At 37.1% G+C, this 27,388-nt stretch overlaps 1 protein-coding gene across 2 annotated transcripts; it reads right to left on the reverse strand.

Moving 5' to 3' along the window:
- Window positions 1-3,407: 3,407 nt before the first annotated feature.
- On the reverse strand, window positions 3,408-27,147 carry LOC25482811 (sacsin). 2 transcript variants are annotated; one of them, XM_013611410.3, is made up of 13 exons: window positions 26,624-27,147; window positions 24,686-25,409; window positions 17,942-23,928; window positions 14,798-16,290; window positions 13,382-13,645; window positions 12,171-12,391; window positions 11,045-11,316; window positions 7,262-10,301; window positions 7,052-7,181; window positions 6,411-6,934; window positions 5,411-6,316; window positions 4,531-4,710; window positions 3,408-3,874 (listed from the first exon to the last, which is right to left on the reverse strand). In XM_013611410.3, the coding sequence occupies exons 1-13, from the start codon at window positions 26,965-26,967 to the stop codon at window positions 3,677-3,679; spliced, it is 14,283 nt and encodes a 4,760-aa protein (XP_013466864.1). In that variant the 5' UTR covers window positions 26,968-27,147; the 3' UTR covers window positions 3,408-3,676. The 2 variants fall into 2 exon arrangements, with proteins under 2 accessions (XP_013466864.1, XP_024638083.1); XM_024782315.2 differs by lacking the exon at window positions 26,624-27,147 and having other exon boundaries at window positions 17,942-23,990; window positions 24,686-24,822.
- Between the last annotated feature and the right edge of the window lie 241 nt (window positions 27,148-27,388).

Raw genomic sequence — 27,388 nt, forward strand, 5'->3', positions numbered from 1 at the left:
CATTTTGAAGCTCAACACATCGAGACATGAGACAAATTCTAAGATAAGGCATACAATTTTTTTTAGTAAGTTTAATAGTACTATATTTTATTTAATAAATTTATGTTAAGCTTTTTTGGTATGCAAAATCATTTATTATATTATTGTAATTTATTCTATTATAATATAATGAGGGCTTAAAGAGATCTAGACAGAAATTAAGTGAGGGGTAATTGGCTCCAACATATCAATTACTAACAAATGGCAAAATTAAGACGAACATGACTCAAAAATAATATGTTTGAAGTTAAAGGACAACTGAAATTTGCAAAAGTGTCATTGGTATGTTCCATGATATGAGACATGAATCATTTTTATTTATGAACCTTCAACAATAGAGCTCTACCAACTTGACTACCAAAAATTCCGTTAGAGAGCATAGCGTCTCCAGTGCTGTGAAACCCCAAGCGTCTAGCATAGCCTTAACCTTCAAACACACCCCACAACTTTGGCATATAAGCACTACACTTCCTTAGACCCATGGCAAAACAACCAATTCAAACGATCCCACAACCATCAAACATTCCATGATTGCATGAGCCATCTGTGTTCGTCCTTACCCAACCAGTTGGCGGTTTCCAAGCAAACAAGCATCGTTTCATGAGTAGCATCCCATACAATTCAGTTAGCCTTCTCCGCATTTCAATAATCCTTAGCAAAATTCAACGCATGTTGTGCCGGATAAACATGCTGACTAAAATTATCATCATGCATTTATTTATTTCTCCACAACCACAAATAATGGCATGTCATAGGCCAATAAATCTTTCAAAGCAAAATCCATATTCCAACCCGCTCCATTACTCAAATAAATGTTAATCCAATGCTGCAAGTCACCAGTGAAAAATTCATCGTTAGCACTACCATGGACCACATTGATTCTACCAAAGAAGCATCACTACAGAGCAACCCCTTGTAGCATGTAAAATTGTTACAACCAAACTACCACAATAAGAGCACATTGCAAATCCATGTCCCATCTAATTCTTGTTATGATAAGTCAAAAGCCTTTCGTGTCAAATTATCCTCACAAAGTATCACACCAACTCAGGAACTTCAAGCTTCCAAATTTTATTTTCTTGGTGCTGCCCAGACTGCTCTTAGACTTGATATGGCTATCTGTAAATCTGATTGGATGGCAACGTTTTTTCTGATCATCATCCACTTCTTCTTATTAGTGATAATTCTTATACTTCACCTTTTAAATTTTTTAAAATGTGGACTGCCCATGATTCTTGTTTCTGATCGCTGGAAGATCCCAGTTATTGGTTCACCAATGTACATCTTGCAAATTAAGTTGAAAAACCTTAAAAAAGTGTTGATAAAATGGAATAAAGAAGTCTTTGGAGATATTGTCACCAATGCTCACATTGCGAACACTGAGGTTGAATGAATACAACAACTTCTGGACTCCAACTATTCTGATGACCTGTAAGCTACGATAGTTCAAGCTCAATTTCAATTACAGCATGCTCTTACCATTCAAGATCAGTTTTGGATGGAAAAGTCAAGGGTTCAGAAATTCAAAGATGGTGATAGGAACATCTCCTACTTTCACAGAATAGCTAGAATCAAAGCTAGCTACAAAGTAATTCACATGTTGAGGCACATTGATCAGTATTTTAACACTCCTTAGTCTATTGAAGATGATCATGTTGTTAACACTCCTCATCATGGTTATTTAAGTCATTTCCATTGAACTCCGTATTCTAATTTTTTTTTGTCACTTCCCATATGCTCTAATGCTGACAGTGACACACACACCTATAGCTTTGGAAAACTTATAGTTTAAAATCTTGGCTGATTGATAGGTTGTCTGTTGTTGCCACTAAGATCATACCTGGGGGAGGAGATTGTCTCCCGTGATAGATCAACGGCCAGCAATAAAAACAATTAAATCACATGGTTTTTCCCAAGGGAGATTAGTCACTTTAGTCCCTTAATAGGAAAGGAGCAGTCACTTTAATAGGAAAGAAGTCGTCACTTTAGTCCCTGAATGCAGATAAATTACAAAATAGTCCCACAATGTAGACTCTGTTAGTCAATTTAGTCTCTGAATGCAGACTCCGTTAGTCAATTTAGTCAATAAATGTAGACTCCGTTAGTCACTTTAGTCCCTGAAATTGATCAAACAGAGTCTACATTCAGGGACTGTTTTGCAATTTCTTTGCATTCAGAGACTAAATGACTACTCCTTTCCCATTTATGACTAAAGTGACTAATACCCCTTTTTTCATTTTCATTTCCGTCCATTTTGACGTCTCGTCTCATCTTCCAGGAAAAATATTGAAACCCTTCACCTTCTTCAATAACAACAACAACACAGGGAACACTATCTATGTTGACATGCTACCTGTTGATGTTGTCGTCGCGTCCTTCCCGTTGAAGTTGCTATTGTGTGCTCTTTAATTGACGATGTCGTCATCGTATGATCTGTTTTTCGTCGTCATTGTCTGTTTCCCGCAGTTGTGGTTGACGTCGTGTCTATCCGGATCTGTTATCTCAAGTGGCTAATTTTAAAAACTTTTGTGTACTTGAATCTGTTTATGTACTATACTGTATTGTTATAGTGCTTGTAGTATCTTTCCTTGAAAATTGATTTATCAAGAAACCATTTATCAGACTCAATTTCAATTTATTTGTCAATTTGCACAAGCCTTGATTTTTTAAATGTATACAAACAATTTTGAAATCAAACTAATCAGATTAGGAAAAGGGAAGCAAAATGAAGAAGAGATAAAAAAAATTAAAACAGAGAGTGGGAGAAGGAAGGAAGAAGGACAATAGAGAAGGAGGGAAGGACGTTTCAATTGCTTCCACAACCCAGATAGAGGTTGCCGCTACTTCAACCACAACTTCCCACAAACATGCTAACCACCGCTAGAAAGGGTTGCCACCACCGTTCTGGAGATTATAGTCATGGAGAGTAAATCGCAGGATAACTCAAATATTAGTAATGATGATACATTATTATAGAATAGAACTTAAGGAAGTAGTAAGGTAGTGGTGATGCATTCTATTGGCTACTGTCCAACACATACACTTTCATATTTTGCAATTGATAGTTTTTCGTTTGACTAACCAGATGAAGAATCAATAGCTCATTTTTGAATCATTTCAGAATATGGAACGGTGGGTGTAATTTTGTTAATATATCATATTAACTAATATTTGAGACTACATTTTTAAAATCTGAGAAAGTGGTGACAAATTGATTTAAATATTTGGGAAAAATAGTTTAAGATAAAAAAAATAAAAAATATCATTGATTGAGCTTAATTGATTTAGAAACAAATCATGGGTTTTTTTAGAAACATTAAAACAAATCATGGATTTATGTTGTGAGACCCATCATAATAAATCATGGATTTCTGAAATAAAAACATTAATCATATTTAATAATAAGAGCTGGGGCTATTATGGACCATCTTACAGTTTAATCAGATGTAAATTACAAAAGCCTCCATATATTTGGGCTTTAATCACATATGATATGATAATACACAAGAATCTACATGCGGCTGGCTAATTTCTATCTGATCAAACTATTGCAGATATTTACACATAAGAAGTTAGCCACCATTGCCAAATGGAACTTAGAGACATTGTCAGAATGCTTATCAAATCAGTGGAGATACTATGGACGAAAAATTCTTATAGCTTTTGTAACTTGAAGCCGGCAAAAGGGACACTTTGATACTGCAGAAGAACATTTCCGACACAACACATGACCACAGGGGACTATTGTTATATCAACCTCGGAACTCAGGCAAACCCGACAAGTCCATGCAGCTTTTGCTGTATCAGCCTCTCTTGTTGATCGTTCAACCTTTTCCTGGACAATTAAATACAATGTTGAATGTCATTTTAAACTTAACACAAAATTTCACACTACCACATTAATGCATCATAAAGAATCTAGGAAACTACTTTGTTGTTCAATCATATTATTTATCTCTACACTATAAAACCGCTTACAAAGCCTTGAATAATAATAAATAACTTAAAATATAGATGCAATTTTTTCCAATTGATAAATGGAAGCTGCATGCTTACACCCCTAAAAAAAACTCTTCTAAATATCAAAATTGTTTCCATAAAAACATCAGACGGTATATGGTAAGTCGAAATCCAAATGTCCCAATCAGAAACATATAAATAAGATATTTGAACATGAAATGCAGACAAAAGCCCATATTAGAATTGGCCTAACTCAAACAAATTACAATTCAAACTATCGGAAAATTAGAAACCCCATATACCAAACTCCTCACCATAGAGAAAATATAGCAAGACCTTTTTGGTTTACAAAATGGAAAATAAAAGGATGAACCATAGTAAAATTTTAGTTCAAGGAATATCCATGGATTTAGCATATGGTATTGAAATATCCATACAGATAAAAGATTACAAGATAAAGTATAAGCCAATAAGCCAGTAACATAAAGGTCACTCAGTAGTTATTATAGTCCTAAATTAGAAATTACCAACCTGCTCCAACAGTAGTGATGCCTGAGATTCTTTTAGATTTTCTTGTAAATCTATTGTTTTCTGAAGTAGAGCTTGCTTTTCCGCATCCATATTGATACCAGCAGCAGAGAGTATTTCATTTACAGCATGCACCAGTTCTGCAGCTGAAACTTTGCCAGACTGTTCTCTCAAAGATGGCACCTGCTCACACAGAAAATTCTCGTTCAGTTTAAGCACATAAAAAAAAATACCTATAAGCAATACAAACGATGACACAGAAAGAATAATACGTTTTACAGGAAAGATTAAGGGCAACAGTAGTTATAGGAAGATACCGCTTTCAACAATATAATTAGCAGTTGAAAATATTTAATATGCTTATTGTTTCTCTCACATCTTCCCGAAAATAATTAATGTTTCATCAGAACCAACACAACTAAAAAAGTATCTCCACTCTCATATGTGCAGATAAATATTAGGGTTTATGGTGGTTTACCCCCTGTAATATAGGTCATTTCCAGTTTTTCCCCCTGTAATTTTTTTTTTTTTGGAATACCCCCCTAATAGGTCATAAAAAACGAAAAATTTCAGCAAAATTTTTTTTTTTGTTTTTTTATGACCTATTAGTGGGGTATTCCAAAAAAAAAATATTTTATGGGGGGAAAACCGAAAATGACCTATATTACAGGGGGGTAAAGCACCTTTAACCCTAAATATTATTCATGTCTTTTATTGGAAAGCATGGGATGGGTCATGAATTGCAATGCCTGTAATGACTTGATATTTAAGGTAAGAAAAATCCTCTTTCCTACATACATGATAAGAAAAGGTGGGAAAAGTTTAAAGCATATAGCACATCAATTAAATACTTCTCTAATTAGAAAAAGTCAAAGTGCTGAACCTGAGAGTTGGTTTCTCCCCTTCCTGAACTTTCTGGGAACTCAACACGGGATCTGTTACTTATGGGGCTATCATGCACCAATGTTTCTTTCAGGGGGCTACTTGCTGATACACTTTTAAATGAAAATACTTGTGATGAAAGGAAAGCTTGTGTAACCCCTGGTGCAACTTCAATATTAAATCTATACAGAGCTGCTTGACCTGCTGGTGGTCTGACATCCTCTGACACCCTGCCATATTTCAGTTTTTCTCCATTTTGAGATCGCCATGCAACTATTTCCCCGGAATAAAAAGGCCTCAACGGATGGAACTGCACAAGACGGGCATCTTGTGGCAAAAGTTCTTTGCCAACTATATTGCTAACTCCATTCATAGGTTCAACTTCTTTCTTGTCCGAGCAAAGTTTTAAAACATTAACAACTGCAATCTCATATCCTTCTGGACAATCAAATAAGGATCCAATAGGCAATATGATAGGAGAGCCTAATACCTGGCTGACAATTATAGAAATGAGATCGAAAAGGGAAATATATGTTGGTGGTTCAGCAATTAGAATGCAGGATCTTGATTGATTCATATAATAGAGAGTTTGACGCGAAGATTCATTCTCCCACTCAGGGATGATGAAGTCTTTGGCTGCACGTGTAACATCAACTAAATTCGGCAAGAGCAAAAACCTTGTTTTAAGGTACTTAACAAATTGCAGCTTTTTTGCAGTAGAGTTCAATAAGCTTTCTATTGCTTCCAATGAAAAGCTTTTCAATGCAGGAATGTAACTGCCCATGCTATTAACAACAGTCCATACAGCACTTTGAAGAGATTTGCTTGATAACTTCTGCTTGATGGTCACTAGTGAAACAGACCCCACAGATCCCAAAGTCTCTAAATTATGATTCTCATCTAGTTCCTAAAAATACATAGAAACCTTTCAGTGAGTAAAAGCGTTGCCAATGGAAAAATAAGAAAACATTACATAGGAAATATATCTGAAATCTTATTACCTCAATCACGACATCAGACAATTTTTTTATACCCAGAACAATACATACTCGCTCAGGAAGATCTGCATGGACAAATCTAATTCTGGAAGTATCGATACATTTGACATATCGAGAGCCATCAGAATCAACATAGACACAAGATGTGGAATGAACAAGTCTGCAGCCATCGTCAGGAACTATGACTTCTGATTTCCAATCATAACGACCGAACGTGTTTCCCTCGCCAATTTGATCACAAATGAAATTCAAAATTTCCATCACAGCACGGAGCTCATTGGGATTTAAATGCTGATACCCACAAGCTTTCTGAAGATTTAAGAGAAGATCTTTTGCAGCAGACAGAGTTAGAACATCCTGAAGTCCCAAATCTTTAAGAATCTTTGCAAAGGGGAGATATACTGCAGGAAGTTCAAAAGCAAACGGAGACAAATTAATCATCAGACGAGCAAAAAGAGCATCGGCGGTCACTAAGCGTGTTCCATTTGCAGCAGGAAGAAAAGCCACCCCCTTTAGCTCTGCCACATCTGTCAAAGAAAAAGCAATTAGAAAATCAATGACATTCTGTATATATCATTGCTACGCTTCTATACATGTCAGGTCGCTATAGGCCCAAATGCAATAAGGTGAGAGTAGTGAAGCACCTGAAGGAGAAAGGGAACCCCATATTTTTTCCAAATATTTTAAAATCTCACAGGTACATTTCTCAATGTCCAATCCTGAAACAATGGGCCAATGAGCAAGAGTATCTTCACCTCCATTTTTCCCAATCACCTAGGATAAAACAAGGTTAGAATGAAACTGATATAAGCAAGTCACACAGATAGAATAAAAATCAGAAGTATCAATTTTACTTGCAAGTGCTTCAAAACTGTGGGAAAAGCTGGAGGGCTACGCAGATGGAGAGCTCCCCAAGAATACTCTGGAGGCATAGTATGTTGTTTGCATAGAATGGGAGCACAGCTCCAAGCCAGAGGCCAATCTTTAGATAAAATAACTTCACTATATGAAGCAAGCACCCTCTTGCAACCAATACTTGGAAACCCCAGTTCAGCAGGTACACATGCAATCTTTCCAAGAAGATCACAGAAGTTGTTACTAAAAAAAAGGGCGAAGTTGGAGAAAACAAATTCAACTACAGATCCTCCTAATGCCCACACTTCGGGTGAAACTTCAGGACGAGAATTGATTGTGTCTGCCTCAAAATCATCCAAATCACTTGATTTCATGCACTCAATTCCAAGAAACTCAACTCTTTTGGCACATTCAATTATTACATCTACTTCAGTAGCAGTTCTAAGGCCAAGTTTCCTTAATATTCGAATCCAACCTTCAGTGCTAAACCTTTCCCCAGGAAACTTTTTCCTTTCACCAAAGAAAATAGATATCAATAAAGCATCACCGGGATCAAATAGTTCCATGGGCTTCAACAGATCTGTTGAAAATTCATCAGAATTTCTAACAAATTTTGTCTCTTTCAAAGCATCAACCACAGATTGATCTGATTGAAGATCATGCCAGTTTTTAAAAATATATACTAATATTTCCTCCTGCACATTCTGAGTCTTCCTTTCAAAGCCAGGCAAGCCAAACCGTACCAAGATCTGTTGATCATGCAACTCCAGTATCCCAAGGGCTCGGACAAATGAACTTTCATTTGAATCAGTGGCATAAGAAAGACAATGCTCATCATATGGTTTAAAAAATGAATTTGAAGGGATCATACACTGATCTTGACCTTGTAACTTAGTATAAGAACCAATAACTGTTTTATATATGGGGAGAGAGCGCAAAACTTCAATTTCTTCCTGTGCATAACGAACACTATTGGAATAGAATTCACCAGAAAAAAGTGAAAAAAGTGCATCACAGTTTGAAGTTGAGAAATCAGTAGGTTCAGTGAAATATCCAGCTTGCTTTACTGCAACAAGTTTGGATGCAATAACCTGTCCTAGTGATCGCTCAGGAGTAGAAAAGCAATTGCTCGAAGCAGCACAATCTATAAATGCCTCATCAAATATGGGTATGTTACACTGGTTTAACATTGGCAACAACCAAGGGTAACTAATTTTGAGTCTTTCAAAAGCTGAACTGTAGGACTCAGCTAACTCGGCTTCTGAACTATTATCACTAGATATCCTAACCCCATCCGCATAACTTTCAGTGGATTCTGTTTCTAAAATCTGGGAAGTGGATGTCGGATGTTCCAAAGGAGGAGGAATGAAGACCAAATGCCGTTCTCTTACACGGCATAAGACTGGCCTGCCAAGAAAAGCCGGAATTAGGGGCCAATCAGAGAAAAGAGACAATTCTTCCTGAGAGCCCTTAAAATTTTTCCAGAATATTCTAACCCATTCAGAGGAAGGACCCCCTTGACTGCCAGAACCAGGCAGTTTCTCCCATGAAAGCCACGGAGCCATATTTGGCCCCATTACATGATTCACCCAATCTTCATGGAAAATTAACTTCATATGATGGGCCAGCAGATTAAGAGAGAAGTTCTGCAGTTTCAATAGTGCTTGAAGTGATGGGTTAGAAAAAATTTCACCCAAGAGCTGTCGGTCTAACACTTTAGGATGAACAAATTTTTCTCCCAGGGGAATCATTAATGATTGTTGCTCCTTATTCCCAATCCAAAGTTCAGAAACGCCCAATTTCTTTAAATGGCCAGTTGCAGTTGGACATGGTAAACCTTTGAGTTCCGCAGCAATTGACATTAGGTGGGGGTCCCTAGTTTGACCTATACCTGTCAAAGAGTTCCTATAAGCGGAGGGTGCTCCTCTACCAATATCATCAACAACGCCCCGTCCAAAATCGAATAAAGCCTTCCCTAAACTTGTCACCATTTCCAATGCATCTCCAGAACTGGCTGCACCCTGAGTGGCTATACCAGTGGAGCTGTGGGTGTTAGACTCTAGCTGAGAAGAAGTGGTTCTGACAGAAGTTTCTGGGACCAAAACATTGGTACTAGCAAGATCAACTGGTACATTATCTCTGGGCAAACTGGATGACCCTGTATGCCGAAAATCTGATAAGCAGTACTCAAGAACATCTATATACATGTCAACTGATCGAAGATTGATTGATTTTGAAGAAACTTTTAGCAGATCCCGGACCATTTTAGGTCTAATCTCACGCACTCGAAAACCCACAGCTTGAATTTCAGTTACCAATTCCCATGGTACTGAAAATACAGGATAATGCTCTTTTACAAAGCTGCAAACTGTTGCTGGAAGTAAATTATCAACTATCCCATTCCCAGGCTGTGAAAGAAACATGCCTTCTTCAGCCTTGACTAAATTTCCTGAGTACAGCTGCCATACTGGAAGATCAACAGTACGAGAATAGAATGGATGTATTACCCGTTCTTTAAAGCAATCCCAGTCAGCTTTAAGAACTGCTGTTGAACTTGAAGGGGTGTTATTATGATCACCAATTTGATCATTTAGAACTTCCCTCTCAGAAGAACGTGGCCAGAAGGAGTATATTTGATCTCCAGAAGCCTTCAGAGAAAGATTGATTGCGGTACGAGTACTAGAATCAATTACAGAACTCGAAGCGTCCCTTCTCAACTTTTGAATTTCCAAAACCATTTCAACATAGGAATCACATATGCAAGACATAAGCTCTCTGTTCCATGATTCAATTAACTGATTTCCAGCATCAAAGTTTCCCTCGGCTGAAGCCCCTTTGTCTTGGTATTTAAAGAGATAGCGGCCTCTGTTGTGACACACAAGGAAACAACCAAAGACAGTAACAGGTAATTTTATATGACCAGACAAAGGAAGAGGAGTCATAATTGAGCTTGTTGAGTATATATTCATATGATTGCCATTTCTTGATATAAGTGCTGCTATTCCGGCAATAGGAGTCAAGTTGTAGGCAAGATACCGTCTGAGAAGTAAATATGAAATATGAAACTTTAATTATGTTAACTAAAAGCAATTTCAAAATTTAAAACAAGAAAAAAGAACTTGTTTAACAAAGCATATAATACAGAAGATGGCATATCTTTTTAAGAGGAATAAAGGAAAAAGAAAGTCTAAATTAAATACCAAAACCGAGGCAAGAAGTGAATAACAACTTTCAATACTGATAAACTGCTGCAATCAAGGAAACCTCCCCCCAAAAAAAAAAATTGTTCATTGATTATAATTTAGATCTAAAATTCTTCACCACAATAAAGAACATTAAAATACCCAACATACATCCTACAAAAATTATCTTGGAAAAACCAATGAGCTGAATCATTTGCAGCTACATGAGCTTCTCGTGTAAGAAACACAGACGTCTGTGGAGAGAAATGTGTACTCTTGCTAAGATCAAGAAAAAGGAAGAATGCCCAATTGAAAATAATATTTTCCAAAGAAATAAGCCAAACTATGGAAAATACAACACACATCCATAAACTTCTCAGTTTCTAGTTTTCTTATTCATGACAATTTTAACTTTTAGTTTAAGAAAGAGCTTTATGCTTCCCAAAAATGATCCATCAATAAGTGAAAAGGTTTTCAGGTTAACATATGGCGAACAGCCATCAATTAGTTGCAAGATATCAACATGGATTATTGATATCCATGCAATTTGTCCAAAGTATTAGACACATTATCCACTACATTTTATATGAAAGAACATACCTATCCAGTGCCATATTTCTTGTTTGCCCTGAACCCAGGGTGAGTACAAGAAGCCATCGATCAATGAATTTAGTTCCTTCTGAACATAGATTCACATCTATTACATGCATCTTTATTGCAGCATTAGAGCTGCTAAATAATCTTGATAACTGGAACTTTCTCCATTTCTTTTCTGAAAATGGATTCCTCATAATAGAAGACGATGGATCAATGCTAATTGAAAAGTTCTTGCATGGATGTGACTGTCCTTCCTCCCATGTTGATATTGATACCTGTATGGAACGACAATTTTACTCTAGTTCAACATAGATTAATGAAAGCATTCCAACACGAATTTTCTTATGAAGCAGCAAGTAGTCCAATACCAAACAAGACAAAGTATGTGTTCAAGTGTTTTCTTATGCTACGTAACCCACTACAAAAGGATAGGCATTAAACAAAGAAATTTATGTGGAAAACCCTAGCTGGCAGGTGTGTGTGATGTTTTACTTTCTGTGTAAGAGATTAATATAATCCATTAATATCAATAGTAACAACTGCATCTAAATTCTCTTGCATTCACTTACAAGAGGCTATTATAATAGCTCATATAAGTTGCATCTGCCAAAACAGATTTCTAATTAATCTGAATCCTAGCTGACACTATGAAAATGTAAACTGTTCAGATTCAGTAATGACAATTAATCCGAGACTAGGTTTCAGTGATGGCAATCATATTCAGATTTCCAGAAACTCTCTTTGTTATCATTCTCTCTAAAATTCCCAACTGCTGTCCCTTATTTCCTTTTACTTTCTCGTCAGCTCACCATTATTAATGATATCGAGAATATGATTTTGAGCCTTTCCATGTCTAAGTCTCCCAATATCTTCCCAATTTTCAGTAATATACCATCTTTGACCACAATTTTCCTAGTATCATCAACAACCCAATATCATCTACCAAGAATAAAGCATCAGGCATACAACAAATTAAATCCCTAGACATTTCTTGCAAAAATTAGACACAAAATCTAAAGCTAGAATGCACTGCTCATGACCCTGTAACCCTCAAAGGATCAGGCTATTACTTTGAAACGTATCTTTCTCCAATAACTTTAATTCCTACAACAGAACAGTTACAAATTACCTCCAATACTGACTTCAGAAATAAGAGTGCTCTAGATCCATGTTCCATAAATATGTCAGTAATATTCTTTATTCGGTTCGTCCCTAAGTCAGATCCAACCTTCAAGCAATCAGAGGATAGAGGCATCCGAATAATGGTAGAATCAGATAATGACCATAGGTCATTCCGATCAATGAACATTGGACTAAACTGGTCGTGAAATCGTTGTTTCAGATCAGTACCTGAAAACCTCAAAAATAAACAACTCAGATTTTAAAATTGAATATCAAAATTGATGAAATATATGTTTTCAGATTTTAAAAGAAAATAAATGAACAACAACATTCTCTTATTTCATTAAAACAAAAATATCAATATGAGAACAAAACATAGAAGTATAAGATGACGAGCAAGAATCAGTGACACACAACAAATATACATGAAAGTAAAGAGAAAACACCTGCAGGCCTTATAACTTTGTAGCATGCCTAAGGCCATACCTTTGAAACAATCATTAACTGATTAGCATAAAAGACGTCAAAGAATAAAATTACAAAATATATGTATATATGAATGAATTTCCTGAAAATTTATCATGTCATTGTCAATAACTGGTTGCTCATTAACCACTCTTTATATATCGTTAACCAATTGAGTGATTAGTTACTCCAAAACTGAATTTTCGTGCTTAAGAATAATAAACAACTTAAACGGCTAATATGTTAGTATGTGGTTGCTCACTAACCACTCTTTATATATGAGAATAATTAATCAATTGAGTGATTAATTATTCTATGAAAATAACTTGAAAAAAACAAGAAGAAATTACCAAGTATTTGTCTTCTTTAAGTTTCAAAGAAAATAACAAAGTACAATTTTGTGTAGTTTGATAAATTTGAAGAAAAAGATATGCGAAAGAAAAATATTTCAGTGAATAATTACAGTCAAGAGTATTTCCCTCTCTTTGTTATGAGCATTATAGGGCACATATTGTACCAGTTGCTTTACAACTGCACTTGTTTAAAATTCAGTACAAATGCTGAAAAGACCAATGCCTATTATTCTCAGAGCCAACAGCCCCTACCAACCATCTGACACTGTAAAATATGTGTCGACCTAAAGTACTTACTGTACAGTAAAATAAGTTAATTGTGCAGTAAACAATCATCAATGCGACAGAGAAGGAAAAATATAAAAACTATTTTACATTACTATAGACGATCACACTATACCTATCAAAGAAAACATCTTTGCCGATGGGGCATTAGTTGAAAGTGCTGCGAGTACCAAACCACGAGGATCAAACATATAGAAGTAGCCACCAGATACGACTGAGAGAAGGTCACATATTGAATAGCAAGAAACCAATCCCAAACCATAATTAATTGTGTTGCCACGTAACCTCCACGGAGGAAGGAGCTGGAAATTACTGAATTCCTCTCGACTCAAGCAAGCACCTTCAAAAATTGCTACCAGAGAAGGTCCTTGGAATTCGCCTGTACGAATAAATAATGCCATGTTAAGAGCAATTAAGAACAGTTATCAGAAACAGTTAAACAAAGCATGGTCATTTCACAACAAGTAAACAGCACACGAGCTTAAGCTTTGAAGCACCCTTCCTGCAAAATAATTCCGTGCCACCACTTTGGCATACAATGATGTTTGGAACAATTATGCAAGAAAAAGGGCAGCTGTGTGCATGAGTGAGAAAGGTACAAGAGAAAGCTGTTTCGATAACTAGAACCTGTGGCCACCAAGTCGAAAGGCAACAAGATAACCAATGAAAAATGTAAGGAATACACTTAGAACCCTTGATGAAGGCATACCCCACCAGAGAGGTCAAGTCTTTTATGGCCACATAAGTGCTTATTGTTCAAGCAGATAAGCTCACCAGGCAAGTAATTTGATTGACCTTGCAGGGAGATTCCCCCTTCTCAATCAAGAATTTTTTTATATGCTTTAATATTACACGTGTAATTTCTTTTTGAATAGAAATAATATCAAATTTACTGTCTCCTCAACAATGGTGTTCTTTCTATTTAGGCCGTTCATTACATTGGTCGAATTCTGCCTTTGTGTTTTTCTATAAGGCCTGTGCCTTTTCTCAGATCATAGAGCCAAACTCACAAGTTCCAACTTGGAGTGGGCTGGCTAGTATGGTGGATTTACCAATCCAATCCAGCACAGATACAGCCATTTTCCATAGCCTTATGGCACCACTTGGGTTAAAAAACCTAGGACAACCCTTGACACTTAGAACAATGCGATATACTCTAAAAGCATATAGAATAAAATAAAATAAAAAAGAACCTCAATCCCACCTACACGCAAAAAACCGAATAACAACATTTATTTAGAACTCCTTCCCTGTCCTCATTCAGAGGGAGAGAGAGGCAGTGCACTGCAACAATTTAACCATCAAGTATGAAGCAACATAGTTTGGTGTTTGAAGGCATCAGCAACAAACCAAAAGCCCCACATTACACTGTCACGACTCTACAAAATCTTCCATTTCTTAGTGGGGTAATGCTTAACTTGAGCTTCTTATTTACCACATCGTCTGTTGAATGAATTTACTCTTAAAAGAAATTTGGCAAGTTCATTAAAAATAGCAAAAAGAAATAAATTTTAGAAAAAAAATATCTCACCTAAATTGTGCTGAAGCAAAGACTGTCGAGGATGTTCCCTCTTATCATAAATTAGGTGTAATTTCTTGGCATTGCAGCAATCTGCCAACTCAAGAAGGTCAAATAACAAAAATTCACTGTTTCCATACAAAGCCAAAAGTTCCTTTATTTTTTTGTAGTCCATGCACGGCAGATCTTTAGTCATATCTTCACTGACTAAAGAGAGGCAGCGAACCGACTGTACTCCCAGCCTTTCTGCCAAATCATTGCTGATACTTGGATGCACAAAATGTCTCCCAACAAGAGAACTGTTTTCCATCCAAGGTGCATCGTTGTATACAAGATCTCCTGCAGACATCAGAACTCCAAAAGCATCAGGAATCAACAAAGGACTGTCAAAAGCATCAAAATGTGGATTCTCCAGGAAACATTCTTGTATAGCTTCAAGAACACAGCATACAAAATTTAACTGATCTACTGAAAGTGGAACTCCATGCACATCATTCTGCAACTTCTGTAGTACATGAAGATAATCCAAAATACCAAAACTCAATCTGACTCCTAACTTTATCATCAAATCCTTATACTCTGACAGCTCAGATGGAACCACATATAAATAGGGAGTAAATTTTACTGGTGAATCAAATGCAAGTGCATTTGGTGATACAAAATCATCACCAATCCAGACCCATGAAACACCATCTAACCTTGCTTTCAGTTCAATGAAGTCATCAGTATTAATATACTCTTGCAATTGGGAATAAAGGCAAGGTATTTCCTTTTGCAACTGAGCATCAAAATCAGGATCCAGTAATGAATGTGTCTTCATCTGCTTATAGGACTTAGATAGCTCAATTAATTGTGTTGATAAAACACTTACACTTGGGCAATCCGTCCACCCAAGTTTTGTTTGTAGATATGTCTTGTCACATTCACCATCTAATATGAGCATTGAAGAAGATACCATCCACATCTGTGATTTAGGCCTCACAATTGCGGGGGATGCTACTTGGTTACAGGATTGTGACCAAGGAAGTCCCCTAACAGGTGAATCAGAAATAACTGGACACCAAGAGATTAGCTTCAATTCAGACCAAAATTCTTCTTCTGGCATGTCAAGAATAGAGCTGCTGACAAATGAATCAGTATCATTTGTTTCATCTTCACAAAAGCCATCACATTGAACAGCATCATCGATCATGTTGCTGCTTCCCACAGCCATGCTGCTCCACTCATCACCATTCATACTTTCTCCTTTATTTGAGAGCTTAAGCGATAATGTACCTAAAATACCCAATAACTCTCTACCATGCTTGGAGGCTTCAGTGTCCCCAGAATCGTGCAACAAGCTGACTGATCTAGCACAATCAAGTAAACCAGAAAATCCCATAGTTGTCCTAAGTCCAAGGTTAACTAAAGTATCCAAAATTTCTGGATCTAAAAATTTGTCAGAGGGGAAAAAAGCATCCCCATGCAGCATCTTTTTAAGCAGAGGAACCCGAGGATCATAAAGCCTGCAATAACATTCTAAGTCAGCAAACCAAACGTCAGTTTTTAAGCAATTTAATTACGTAATCAAGAAACTTAATCCTTTAAGGATAAATATCAATAGATGATATCACGAACCAGAAATTCAATGTTTACATTTACAAAGATTCCTTTGAATAAATTACAGATAACATATATCTAACTGCAGCATATTTTTTATCACATAAATTGATGCACAGTCTGTTTTGGTTTGGTCAAACTTCAATATGAGTGCAAACATATATTGTTGTTAAAGCATGACAATTTCCAATCAAATTCAGGTTGCAGGGTAAACACTGTTTGTATAAGAAAAATTCTTATAGTATATTTCATGTTATATTAGAGTAACTTAGGTTATTTACTAGGATCAATTCATAATCTTAGAGTATCTTATATTATTTCTTAGGATTAGAATTTACAGTTATTATTAAGATTTGTTTTTTATTTCCTATTTATTTAGAATTGAGTCTCTGTATACCTATAAATATGTTCTTTGAATAACTATTAGAGCAGATTCTTTGAACATAGGCCACTGACAACTTCTACCAGTGTTTACCAGAGTTGACGACTTTGGCGAGTGTTGACCAATGGTGGTCTTGACAACAAAGAATGCTCAGTCAAGTTTAACCTATCTCTAACAGCAGTTACAGCACAAGGTATCTGGTCAAGTTATTTGATAAAGCTGGTATCCAGTCAAGTTATTTGATAAAGTTGTATGGGGATGCAGAATCCCCTAGATCAGGAGCTCTAATACCATGTGAAAAATAGGATGAGAATTTTTTTGAATGTGCTAGAGTAGGTTGCACTCAGCAGATCTTCTATTTATACACACTTAGGTAATAAATACAATTTAAATTTACAAGGAGATTAATAGCATAGCTACTTCCTAACCACGTGTATGATACTCTATATTCAAGGCTAGCTATGTACATAAACCCTAATATAATAGCTACAACTTTTAACACTAATATTAATTCCAACACTATATACCGAAAACTACTGGGAAGGTAGAACATTAATGTGGTTCTGTTTCCAACACAAACATCTGCTAGGAAAAAGAAACTGGTGCGTCATAGAAATATATATCACATAAATCTGTACTGAAATTTGTGTCTGAACCAGATGAATGACAGCAGAAAATATTCCTGAAGTAGTTAATGAAACTCAACCATAACAAACAGCCTTCGAATAGAGAATCAGGAAACAAACCCAGCAGATATGCAAGATGACTTCAACATTATACATATACACACGCGCGCGCGCGCACACAAATATGATGTTTGCTTTCTTCGTTGAAACCATTTAAACTCCAAATTTAAGAAATTATAGCATGTTTTACTGCAAACTTGCATTTAATGATGTTGTTCTCAGTACTACTAGCATGATAAGTGTTGTGCTCACAGGCCCGTCCCAATTAAATTGAAGGCCCTGCTCAAATATTAAAAACTCTAGTTTTAATATTGCTCACTTTGTTCCCACAGTAATTAATGACGTTGTTTCTAGTACACCATTGCAAACAGTTTGCTTTCTTGCTGGGACTGATAGTATTTCGCAGCAATATCACAGAAAATATGTTTTTATATATTAAAGAAAGGCATCTTATTAAAGAGACTATGTTAGAAAAAGAAGATCCGTTACCTAGATGGTTGTTGCCAAGATCCATTGGCTGCCAGAACAAATGGTAAAGCAGAAAGTGAAGACTTGAGAGAGATATCCTCTTTGATCAAATCCTGAACGTCATTCAGGATGGATGAAACAACTTCCTGGTTCAACAGGAATTCTGACATATGATTGAATATGTGATCTTTGAAGAATTCCATTTTTGTTGGTTCTTTTATCCCTAAATACCTTCTCATAATGACCCCTTCCATTTCTGATTCAGTTCTTATGAAGCTATCACTTAAAAGAACTTCACGAACACCAGTAGGACCAAGCCATTTGATAGGATTAATCAAATTTACCAGTTTTCTGCTTTGGTATGACACAAATATAGGAAGGCGTTTGATGATTTCAATATGTGTGCTATCGATTTGCTCTTCAGAAAACCATTTTGACTGGAGAATATAACTCCGAAGTTCGTGAAGCTCTCCTTCAGATACATGTGTAAAAATCCCTTCAATCTTCTGTGGCTCCCCAGCAATAGCCAGAAACGCATTTAATACACCTCTTGCTGTAGGTGATTGGACAAAGCATTCCAATTCAGGGTGGTCTAGTTGCAGGTCTTGCCTCAAGAATAAACATCCAACCTTCAACAACAAAGAAGACATTTTCTCACTCCAACCATCATTTTTTATCACAGTTGAATTTGGTGTTAACTGCATCAAGCAATCATCGCCAACAGGCAATATAGGCCACTTAGAAAAAATAAAAAGATCCTCACAATATTCTTTCAGATAATTCCATAGTAGTTGCAGCCATTCTAAACTTGGTTGGCCATGAATACCAGGAGTCCAACTTACTTGTGAAGCATGTTGCCACTCTACAGGAAGTAATTTCACTAGAAGTTTCTCAAGCAATTGGCATGACAAGAAAGAAATATTTGTGCTATCTGCTTGTGCAATGTAACAAAGTTTTCTATGAACTTCTTCGGGAATAACATTAATCACAAGTTGATGAGGAATGGAATCTTTGAGAAGGCCATATTCATCACCACGTGCAATGTAAACTCTTTCTCCGACCCCCTTCATATCAACTGAGGTAAAGGAACCATCTGCAAGTGGTAACAGGGGCAAGCCAAAGAGAGTATCAAATTGCATGGATTCTTGTAAGTCATGTAAGCAATATTCAAGCGTCAACATCATTGCATCCCTGTCCCTAAATTCACGCTTCCTTTTGATTAACAAAGTCCTTAATAGCTTAGGTTTCAGAAAATGCAATGATGGACATATTTCCATAAACTTTTCTGAAAGTGACTGTGGAAGTGTAATGACAGGTAGAGAAGCACCAGACAACGCTTTTATAAGTTCATCTGCTTTGGGGAAAGTAAAATCGGGAAATATAGCATGTTTGGTTGAAATCCACTGACCCCCTCTAGCTTCAGTATATAATAAACGGAGATCAAATTCAGCAACAAATTGGTATAATTTCCGTACTACTGATGCCCAAGGTTCTAAGCCCAATGTTGTTGGCCATAATGAGAAGAATAAATTGCAAGGGCCAATTTCCACTGCTACCTTCTCAAGCAAACGACCATAGGCAGGAGCAACAACATTTTCAAGGAGGTACATATTCCAGTCTGAGCGCTTTCTTCCATCCCCTGCCATATCAGAACCAAACCAGATATCCCTGCGATTTGATGATAATTCAAAGTATGCATTTACATGAGCAGGAAGACCGGTACTGATCGGTAAAGGTAAAAAACAGAATGCACGACCTTCAAAATTTTCCAGTGGATGTGTAGACAAACTAGAAATTTGAAAAAGATCAGGAGAAACTGCACAATCATCCCTCACCACTGAACTATCAAGCAGGTCCCCAGCAAGCTTAACAGAATTCAAATATGCAGCAACACATGCCCAAGGAACAAAATTGTAACGGTTACTATTGGATGCCTCGGATGTGCCTTTTCGAACATTCCCACCGCCTAAACATTCTGTGGTCATCCAATAGTGCAAATGATGACCAGTTATGCTTTGCTCCGTGATCAGGATTTTTTGACATTTATAAGGCAAATCTCGGCCAATGGATTGGCTTAGTTTCTTCAGAAACTGAACTCTATTCATTCCAACATGTCTATTTTCCTTGAAAAAATTGAACACATCCTGGGCTTCAGTAGATCCAATTTCAGGCTCACCAATACAGGTTCTGCGTACACGGTGCAGTAGGTGCATTTCCTCTCCTGCTCCTTCCTTCGTAAAAATTGAGATAGATTTCACATTATGCAAGTAAAGTAATGTTTCAGAAACAACCTCAGAAAAAGCAGCAAAGAGAGATCTGACATCTTCAGGTGTATAAACTTCCTTTTTAATTTGACTCCGGGAGGCAACACCTGCAGTTCTAAGAGGGAATCGGAATAGTGTGCCAGGAAAGGGCTCTTGCAAGTCACAGCCAAAATGCAGCATTGAAGAAAATTGATCAGGAAATTGCTCCAAAATCTGCCGTCCCACAAACTTAATTCGTAAACCAGGGTGGGAAGGAGATATTCCAGGCAAATTACTGGCATGAGGGTCAAACATTACTATATTTTCACCAGAAACAAACATGGGGATGTCTGTGAAGTGATAGACACAATTAAATCCCAGTCCAAATCTTCCTATTGCAAAAGCCTTCTCAAGTTTACTTTCTTGACCAATACGAGAAATTGCATAAAGATCTTGTGGACTAAAAACTGAGTCATTAAAGCAGTATAAAGCAGGACCTTGCCAATCAGCCATTTCAGGAGAAAGAATGGAAGAAGTCCCATATTGAGATTTATCCAAAAGAAATATTACTTCAGAAGCCCCAGCATCTTCTGCATTTTGTACCATCTCAAACAGAGTCCCAGGTCCATCAGCATACATTTCAAGAATATGTTTAAGCCTTGTTGTCAATGCCTCATGCTGTCCAAAAGCTTCAGCCGCTCCAGACAGGCCAAAATTCATTGAATCTGCACTCTCAGCCAGCAACATCCTGCGAAGAGAACAGACGCCCAACTTCTCTGCTACATCATTAGAAATGTTTCCATGCACAAATTTTTGAACTGAACTCTTTGCATTCCAAGGCACAGTTGATGCATTTCCAAATGAGCCATCAAGATCTTCAGAGCCAAGCAACCATGGGGCGTCGTTATAAACCAAGTCGCCAGCAGGAAATAGCCTACCTGACACGTCTGGAAGATAGAGCTGAACTTTTTGTTCATGATGGTAAACTTCAGCTAGATGATGGACTATTAGTGTGACAGCCCTAATCTCCTGTGTGTCAAGAGGAGCTGAGCCTTTTCTATTTGCCATCCTATGAAGAATATTAGCATAGTCAGAAGGTTGCAAGAATTCACGAATCCCAAGTTCTAGAAACAAGTTTTTGAAAACTGCCAGGTCGACTGGTATAACTCGTATATATGGAGCCAAATGAAGAGGACCATCAAGGACGACCTCATCAGAGGTTGTAAATCCATCTCCTACCCAAATCCACCTACAGCCTTCAAGAACAGCCTTTACAATCTCGATCTCATCTGAAGCCATCATTCCTGTCAGTATTGAGTATATCCTTGGCATTGCCATGGCTAATTCCTGCCTAAGAACTTGATCAGTCACAATCTCATTATTTTTTCCAAGCTCTAGTAATTGGGCAGCAATTACACCTCCTCCTGGCGCAGACATCCATCCCAGGCTATATAATAAAGCTGTGGAAGAGCATTCACCATCCAGTATCCGCATGCTAGCTGAGACTAACCATAAATCATTTGGTGGCCTTACAAGTTTTGGAGGAGCAACCATAGATGAAACAACCGGCCATGGTAATGAGTGAAATGGAGGGGAAGCTAAAACTGGGCACCAGGAAATCAGTCGGAGGTCATTCCAGAATTTTTCAAGATCAGATTTTGTGTTGCGAGACCTAAAAGCAGTTGCTGCCCGTGATAACATCCAGTTAACGCCTCCTTTGTTATCATCAACTTGATCAGGAAGCCATTTCAATGCATTAACTTCTAGGTAAGAGAAAAGTACTTTCCCTTTTGAATATGCCTTTTGTTGATCCTCGTGCATCAGATGCTCGATACATCGAGCACTTTCTAGAACAGTTTCTGGAGACACGGAGGTTCTAAGGCCCAGGCCTCGCAGAGTATTAAGGATATCATATTCTCGGAAAGCGCCAGAAGGGAAACTATCTGAGTCTTCTAGTAACGCATATAGTTCCTCATTGGTAGGATCGTATAAAACTGAAGGACACTTAAGAGCACCAGTGAGTGTTGGGATAAATTTCAAATTTCTCAACAAGTCCTTGATAGATGCATCCTCAAGAGACAAAAGTGGCAAATTTTGTAGAACAGACAACATTATGCTATCACGAACCTCAGCTTGCAACTCCCCAACTCTATGAAAAACATGTTCCTTGTAAAACTCTGCTTTCCCCATTCTTTCAACTCCATAATACCTTGACAGAATATCCTCCTCTTCAGTATTTGAGGATCTGATAATGAACTCAATGTCCACCAGAATAAACTCTGGCACATCCAATGGTGGTAAGTACTTCCGGGGATTTTCTAAGTCAGAGAATTGGGAACCTTGAGCAGATTCTCTGCCGTAGATTTGATATATAGGTAATTTCTTGCAAAACCTTAAGCTGAGTTCATCCATAGAGTGCCCAACATACCATTTAGGGTCAAGAAGAAATTTGCGGAGTTCATTCCGTTCTTCAGCTACCAGACTGTCAAGAGAAACTTGCATAATGTCAGCACTTGAGAATATGTTAAAAATTGATTGCAGAACACCTGATGCACTTCCATCACATACATAATTGAATAAATCCGGATGTTCAACTACATAACTTGACTTCAATATATTACATCCAATTTTCACAAGGACATCCTGTACTGCATCAGAGAGATTGCTTCCATTTATTATTTTCAATTGTCTGGAAGGTCTTAATAGAAATCCGGATGTGGATGGTAAAATTGGCCAATCATTAAATAGTTGCAATATTTCAGTCTGCTTTCCTAGATATTGCCAGAATAGCAAAAACCATGATAATGTTGGCTTTTGACATGATTCTGGATCCCAGAACACTTTACTTTTAAATTTCCAGTCAGCTGGCATAAATGCAGGGAATAACTGAACAAAATATTGAATATTGAAAAGAGCAAGATTGGTACTTGAGGACATTGCAATGCTAGACAGTCTGCTCAATATATGGGGAGGAATGCTCTGATCAATCACTCTGTCCGAAACTGGCTGCAGCAACTTGTACTCTAATTCATCACAGATGAAATAAGAAACTCCTTTTGATGCTTCCAAAAAGGATGCAAAATTTCCATTTGCTAAAGGAAGCAAGGGCAGATTGTATGCCTCTTTACCAACATCATCATCCACCAGGTCCTCAAGGCAATATTCCAATAATAGAAGCTTGTATGATCTGCTCAAACAAGTAGATGTTACACATTCCCTAAGAAATTGACGTACTGTACAAGGAGTAACCACCTTGCTGGAATTATTTTTTAAAAGCATGTCAAACAATGAATCAGGCAAATGCACAACAGGCATTCCAATTAGCATGAGAGCTGAACCAAGGTCCTTGCTTTTGGTGAATTTTTCATCATGAAGAAAGGCTTCACTCGGTGACACCCATCTTCCTCCATTAAGTTCTGAATAGATGACTGGAGCATTACGAATGCTTTTGTATATTTGTTGAACCAAAATGCTCCATGGCTCTTCAAAGGATCCAATAGGCCATAAAGAATAGTATAAGTCTGTTGGCCCTAACAAATCTTTTACGCGATGCAGCATATGCACAAAAGCAGGAACCACAACATCTTCTAGAAGAAGTCTGTTCCAGTTGGAACGAACTTTTCCGCTTCTGTCCATGTCATCCCCATACCAAATGCCACGACGATTTGATGATACCTCAAAGTAACCATTGACTTGTACACTAAGTCCAGTTCTAACAGGTAGTGGAAGAAAACAGAACGCCTGACCAGTCCTAAGAACTTTGTTCTGTAAAAACCATACATGGCAATATGAGGGATGAACCATGGAGATATAGCAACAAAGAAGACCTTCACAAAAGAATGTGAAAATTTTAATAGACAGTGCAATTATCCTTCCAAAAAAAAGGGTCAACAGTTTCTTAATGTGAAAATCATTCAAAAACTTCTATATGTCAGACCTTTTCTATTGTAAGGATGAATAAAGAAAAAATTTGCAACTAGAAACATACAATGAAAGATACCACATCCTACGAGGAGAAAAATGAGTAAAGAGCTCAAATCCTTGCAATGGCCTAACAAAGATACATCTTTGACTTAAATACCTTTATCAGAACACAATTAAGTGCCAGAAGAAATAATTCAAGCCAGTAACAGTCATGAAAGCATTAATTTGATCCTAAGACTCTAATGTCACGCCCCCACCACCAAGACCAACAAAGCATGAATTATTTTACTGTTCACTCTTTTGATCACTCCAAGACTCTAACCAAAGCAATAAAATTTCTTCAAAATTTGTAAAAAAAGGCCAAAAAGATTTTAGATTTCAAACAGTTGTATGCCTAACTTTCAATCAAAAGCTGCAGTCAAATTAAATGCAAAGCTGGATGAACAAAAATGTAGCAAAAAGATCACTACTTTCAACTATATTCATATTCATAACTATGATAAAAAGATAACCAGATACATGCTTATGAGTGCAGAACCGAAAGTGAAATCCATGTAACAACAAAATACATAAGTATAAGATATTGCAAATTAATTACATTTGGTGATTGATCAGAAATGCATGCCGCGACTGATGCCCATGGCATTAAGTGAATGTCATATTCTTTTGACGCAGTTGTAGCAAAAGAACCAATCCTACTGGATGCTGAGGCCATTGTTTGTACAACATAAAATCTCTCCGTTTGCCTCTCTGTTTCAACTCCACTTATTGTCTCGCTTACAAAGTTCAATGGGAATGCATCCATTTCAGTTGTGGTATTCGGACACTTGGACAATCTGAGGAGTGCCTGCCGATGCCAAACTGTATCATCAGTTACTGAACTAACAGAGCATGAATGAATTTTCTTTGGCTCAGCTTCTCCATCATTCCACACATACATTTCAATGCACAGCACACTCTTTAGAAAGAGCAGGGTCAAAATTCCTTCTTCAAAGAGCTGAACAAACATGGAGGAAATGTCTTCTGGTGAATATGCTTGCCTTGAAAGCTTACTGCTTGCGGCCTGATCTGCATTCCTCAAAGGAAAACGAAACAACGTTCCAGTAAAAGAACTCTGCATGTCACAACCAAATGCACAAAAGGGGAAAAACTGGTCCTTGTAAAAGGAGAGAGCAGATGAACTGGTGAAGTCAATTCGCTTCCCAGGATTTGCTGCAGAAACCCTTGGAAGATAAACACCTTGAGGGTCAAACAATACCAAGTATTTGCCACTCACGAATGAAGGAAGATCTGTTAAATGGTACACTGAGTTGAAGCCAACCCTGGAAAACACAGAACAATAATGAATACAAAATTTGGAGAAATACAAATAAACCAGATATCTGGGCAAATATGATAAATATTTACAAAAATAAATTATGGAAAGTGAGTATTGATTACTTAAAACAATATTATTTGAAAAAACCCAGGTTCCAAATTGAATAAAGATAAAACCCGATTAGAGTTTGTAAAGAGTGGCACACTCAGAGAAAATATTAATATTGAAAATATATATGTAAACACAATCAGGGTTTTAAATAATAATTCATGACCGGGATGTCGCGAAATTATGGTTTTTTGTGCCACATCGGCAGCATTTGAATATCATTCTCCACGATATCAAGAATCACGATACAACCAGAACCGCTACTTAAAAGGTCACACTCATTCATGCGACAGAAAGTAAACGACAAACACTAAAACTAACCAATATCTCATTAATTTTATAACTAAATTTTTTTTATCTAGATTTTCTCACACGCCCGACCACTCACTATCAGAACCTCAGCATTGCACTGTAGAAATAGAGTCGAACTTCTGTTCTTACAGTTCATATTGAACAAAAAAGAAACAATCAACAAAACAAACTACCGTAAGCACTACATAACCCAATTTTGCCCAAATACACACTTCAAGACACTACAACGCTACAATACATCTCTTTCAACGACCATATATCACTTGTATTCTATCAACATTATCAATACAACCTCTCTAGCACCGACACCTCTGATCCAAGGTGAGTCCAATGTCTGACTATGATTACTTTCAAATAGTTTGATTTCACAAATTATCACTAGTGTCGACGTGTCAGTGTCGGTAATAGAGCTTCGTTACAACTACTAACAACTCAACATTAACTTCCTAACACAGATTCTCATACAATACAACCTAAGTCAACAACATAGAAACCACTTAACTATACAAAACAAGTACACAACATCAACCATATATCACTTGCAATCTATTGCCATCCTCAACTACAACCTATATAGCACTAACACCTTTGATCAAAGGTGCCTCCAGTAGTGTCCGACACTATGATTTCTTTCAAATAATTTATTTTCTCAAATTATTATCGGTGTTGACGCGTCAGTGTGTCTGTGTCAATGCTTCATATATTACAACCAGTAACAACTTCACATCAACTTCCTAACTTCAATTATCAAAAAATCAACCTAATGAATCAAATTAACACTCAATAACAGAAAATTACCCGAATCGACCGGTTTTGGAAGCCTGTCCATGCTTACTACTCCCACCGATCTTCGAAATACTAACAAAATCCTCTTCAGAGAAAACAGCATCATTATAAGCCAAAAGCGCAGGTCCTTGCCACTGCGATAACGAATCGGACAGCAACGACTCACGGCCGTGTGAGCGGCGGTCAAGACAGAGAGAAACGGTGGTAGCACCGGCATCATCGGCGTTCTGAATAAGCTCCTTGAGAACGGTGGTTCCTTCGGGATAGTTTAAGAGAACTTCGCGGATGCGACGAGTTAGGTCGACTGTTTGGCCGAAATCTTCGAGGAAGATTGATTCCGGCGCCGGAGACGCCATATTTTCCGGCGAGATTGAAGTTTTTCTATTGTTGTTGATTGTGCATAGAAGGTGTTTGATGAAATGATTGAATCGAATTTTGTAGACACATGAGACTTTGTTAGAAGTGGAGTTTGCGTGTGTTTACGTTTTCAACTTTATGATGACACTGAAAACTCAACAAGTTGTTCTATTATTCATTTTTCCAGCCAAATGGGTGGAAAAATAGAGAGATGGTAAAAAAGACTTTTTCATTTTTTTGAAGGAAGATGGTTAAAAAGACTTAATTGCACATTTTACATAAGTTTTAGAGTATTGATGTTCACACATTTGATTTGGCTGAAAACACAATTAATTTTTTCGGCATTATGTCGAAATTTTAAAAGAACCGTCTGCATTAACTTCGAGGAAAACTTTGGCAGTTAACTACCGAGGAATTAAA

This window comes from Medicago truncatula, chromosome 1, assembly GCF_003473485.1.
Source record: "Medicago truncatula cultivar Jemalong A17 chromosome 1, MtrunA17r5.0-ANR, whole genome shotgun sequence".
In the NCBI taxonomy this organism is placed as follows: Eukaryota; Viridiplantae; Streptophyta; class Magnoliopsida; order Fabales; family Fabaceae; genus Medicago; species Medicago truncatula.